This window comes from Nematolebias whitei, chromosome 12, assembly GCF_014905685.2.
Source record: "Nematolebias whitei isolate Nwh7 chromosome 12, NemWhi1, whole genome shotgun sequence".
Lineage (NCBI taxonomy): Eukaryota > Metazoa > Chordata > Actinopteri > Cyprinodontiformes > Rivulidae > Nematolebias > Nematolebias whitei.
In genome coordinates, this window is record NC_056509.1 from 36,332,456 (window position 1) to 36,336,170 (window position 3,715).

General features: G+C 37.1%; 1 protein-coding gene across 1 annotated transcript in view; it reads left to right on the plus strand.

The window, feature by feature from the left end:
* The window catches only part of drc1 (dynein regulatory complex subunit 1 homolog (Chlamydomonas)), a 9,217-nt gene that overhangs the window by 1,106 nt on the left and 4,396 nt on the right, over nucleotides 1-3,715 (plus strand). Inside the window, exons 3-14 of the mRNA XM_037685508.1 lie at nucleotides 549-661; nucleotides 783-966; nucleotides 1,101-1,238; nucleotides 1,545-1,631; nucleotides 1,740-1,859; nucleotides 1,967-2,094; nucleotides 2,173-2,307; nucleotides 2,384-2,666; nucleotides 2,746-2,835; nucleotides 2,929-3,012; nucleotides 3,092-3,219; nucleotides 3,286-3,408. Of these exons, the coding sequence (XP_037541436.1) occupies nucleotides 549-661; nucleotides 783-966; nucleotides 1,101-1,238; nucleotides 1,545-1,631; nucleotides 1,740-1,859; nucleotides 1,967-2,094; nucleotides 2,173-2,307; nucleotides 2,384-2,666; nucleotides 2,746-2,835; nucleotides 2,929-3,012; nucleotides 3,092-3,219; nucleotides 3,286-3,408 (1,613 nt within the window). The remainder of the gene's footprint in view (nucleotides 1-548; nucleotides 662-782; nucleotides 967-1,100; nucleotides 1,239-1,544; nucleotides 1,632-1,739; nucleotides 1,860-1,966; nucleotides 2,095-2,172; nucleotides 2,308-2,383; nucleotides 2,667-2,745; nucleotides 2,836-2,928; nucleotides 3,013-3,091; nucleotides 3,220-3,285; nucleotides 3,409-3,715) is intronic.

Sequence of the window (3,715 nt, forward strand, 5' to 3'; positions counted from 1 at the left end):
AAACCAATATTTCTCTTTAAATTCGTATTTTAAAAATAAAATATATATCTATATTTAAATATATATATTTATTTTTTTTTTTTTTTTTTTTTTTTTTTTTTTTTCTGTGAAGGGTGTTTGGCCACCCCCAAACTTTTAACTCAGGTGTTTTTGTTTCTTTTCATGGGTTAAAATTTGTTTTGTTATTTAAAATAAATATTCTGAATGACACAGATAGAAAAAGAAAGTAAAATAAATGAATGCAATAAAAATGTAGGCAAAAGGCAAAGATTTTATTTGAGTTGAGAAAATGTATAAAAATATTTGATTTATTTTCCTCTTTCTTTTACTAATTATAATATCCCAGTTGTGTTTTATTTTCTGCAATTTTTTTCTTTTTATGACATTAAAGTAGAATATGAATGTTTTAGAAAAGTTGGTTGTTATTTTTTAGATGTTGGGGCCAGTTCTTTCAAAAATAACTAACTTAAATTGTCCATGTGTTAATAAACCTTCATGTTTATTTAACGTGTTAGCATTTTTTAATCTTTCAATCTCCCGATCCACAGAGAATGATCAAATTGCAGCGTGATCTGACAGCTTTTGTGACCAATATCCAAACTGCAGCCGACGCCAGAGTGGTGCAGAAAAGGACGGAGCTGAATAAAGCAAAGGAAATCAGGTAATTCTTTTAAATTTTACAGTTATTGTCTTAAGTATATTTCTCTACAGTTAATCAAAATTTGTCAGTGCCTATTTCTTTCCCATCGTTCATCAATTTTACAAATGTCTTTGTAAAACAGAGCAGAGCTTCTGGAGAATGATGTAAAATCAAGTCAGGAAAAATTTGACGAGTTTGCAAGCAGATGCTCGATACTTAGTCAGAAGGTGACTCATCCAGAACTGCAGGAAGCCTTAAACAAACAGCAGCAGCTTTGTGCTGTTGTCATACAAGAGAAGAAAAAGCTCATAAATGAGCTGCAGCTGGTAATTATCCAGTTGACATATAGCCTCATTTAAAACTCACCATCTAAAGCAATGTAAAATGATAAAAACAAAAATCAATAATATTAATCTTTCTTTCTTGATTTCATACTTTTTGATTACGTTGTGCTGAGCAGGAACTTAAGTTGGGAGACGATCGCTACGTGAAAGACTTGAGGAGGAATGCAAAGGAGATAGACCTAATGATTGAGAGGATGGGGGACCAAATTAAAATCTTCACACAAGCGTATAGGGAGGAGTTGGCCCAAATCGAGGTAGGACCAGTTCTGGGTCAAGAAACAAGTATTTCATTGAGGGCATCTGAGTTGAGATAAATTGGTCTCATTGTATAACTAACCACCATGCCACAGCTATCCCCACAAATGTTGGAAGAAATCACTCAGGATTTATTTATTTTTAATCTTGTTGATGCTTTTATTATTAAAATATCACTTTAGTGTTGGTTAAAAGTTTGGAAAGCCTTTACAGTTTGCTAAACTTGAATGCTCGTATGCAAAAATAACACAACTAATAACTTGCACTTGTTATTTATTGATTTCTTTTTCTTTTTTTTTTGTCAGAGAGTTCATCAGCAGGAACTGGATTTTTTGCTTTCAGAGGACACGAACAAACGGGAGCAAGACTTTAAGGAACTGTGCGAGAAAGAAGTAGGAAGGACTAAACTCTCTCACACACCACACAAAGAACAGACTCAACTTTTAGTCTTTCAAATGTTTGTTTCTCCTCTTGTCCTGTAACACCTCCTCTGCTTCCAGCTCAAGATACTCACAGAGAGGAGAAGGAAAGTGGAGGAATATGAGGAGAAAATTCACAGGCTGAGGAGGCATGTTCACAGCATCGAAACCTTGAAGCTGGAAAATATAGCTAAGACGCAGGTTTGTCCAAATATCCACGTGAGCTGTAGTAACTTAAGCTGAAGCTATTCAAACTGGAATTTGACTCCTGTTTTACAAGGTCTTATGTCCCATTTTTGTCTCTGTAGGACCTGGTGAGAAAGAATCAGAATATCAAGCAAGCCATTGTTCTTGAGAAAGTGAAACACCAAGTCCAAAAAGCTGAGATAGAAGATTTTAAGCTCTCATTGATCGAAATGAAACGCAGGAGCTTCATGTAAGGAAATATTTTTTCTCATAAAATCTTACACACATATATATATACTCAATTTCCAGTTTTAACTTTATGTTTCAGCCAAGAAAGCATTGTACAAAAATTAAAAAGCACATACATGAAAGAACAGCAGGCGCTGACAACGCTGAGTCATAATTTGTCTGAAGACTACAAACGTCAGATCCAAAAATATGAACTCATAAACATGCAAATCAAGTAAGTCACAACATTTTGGTTTCAAATAATGTATTCTTCTTATCTCTGAGATGTTTTTTTTTTTTAATCCATGCAGGCACTTTGCAATTGCTGATGCCAGAAAGTTTAAGGAGATGTGGTCAATGATTGATGCAGATGTAAAGCAGCTAGCAGAGAGAGCTTTGCTCATTGACTCTGTGATCTGCAAACGGCTCCTTGGTTTATCCTGGGAGCAGCCTCATACAGCTGTTTTGGACCTCTCCAGTCCCAGCCAGCCTCAAGAACTGGTGGGGAACAGTGACTGTGGTCCAGAGACAGAGGAAGAGAATGTGTTTAGGGAGACACAGAAGAAAATCAAGGAGCTGCTGTGTAATGAAACGGTTAGACACAAGTTCAATGTTAATGTTAACTGACACGTCTGAGGAAAAATAAAAATCTAATTTCCTTCCTTCCTTTCAGGACTTCCTGATGGAAACTAAAGTCTTGAAGCTTCTTTCTCCACTGGAGAATGAGGAACAAACTGATATGAAGCTGGTTACCCTCCTTTACGTCAGTCCATATTCAGCTCTTGTTTAAGCCCAATATTATATCTAGAGAGTGGGACAAAACTTGAGCAACCAGTTAATCCATTTTCTGTTCTAGTCTTTGGAACTCGATGACAAAGATCTGCCTGAGCTGACCCATTTCATATTAAAGTATGAGCAACAGCAGAGGGAGCAAACTAAGGTGAAGAAGGAAAGAGTCCAAGACTTCTGTGGGCTATTTCAGCATTGTCCTTGCTGATACGTGTTTTGTGTTTCTCCAGGATGTCTGTGCTGCGTCCAATGACTTGGCAGAGGCAGCAGAGACCAGAGCTACAACAAATTCAGCCTCTGAGCTCGTCCATCCTAACCATGTGCTGCCTGCTCTGAAAAGTTTCCTGAAGCACAGAAGGTAAAATGACTGTCTGTTTATTCTGTCCTTCACATTTGATACCAACATGTTCTTGATTTTTTAAAGGGGGCGCTCAGCCCACCATGATTCTTCAGAGAATGAAGTATATTGGGAGAAGCTGGGAAATGTGATCTCTGAGGAGAAACTCAGACTGTGGGATGAAGCAGAAGGAAAACTAAAGCAGTACCAGTAAGTCAAGTCGTCAAGTCAACTTCACTTATAAAGCACATGTAAAACTGCAGCTGTTAACAAAGTAAGTGACTTATAATCACACACACAAATAAAGGACATCCATTATCTTTACCCACTTTTTCCTTTTTGGGTCGAGGGGGTCACTGGTGCCCATATCCAGCCATCACTGTGCGAGAGGCGGAGACACCCTGGACAGGGGTCTCCAGTCCATCACAGAGACACATAGAAACAAACAACCATTCACTCTCTAACTCACTCACACACTCACTCAATCACACACACAAATTTATATATATATATATAT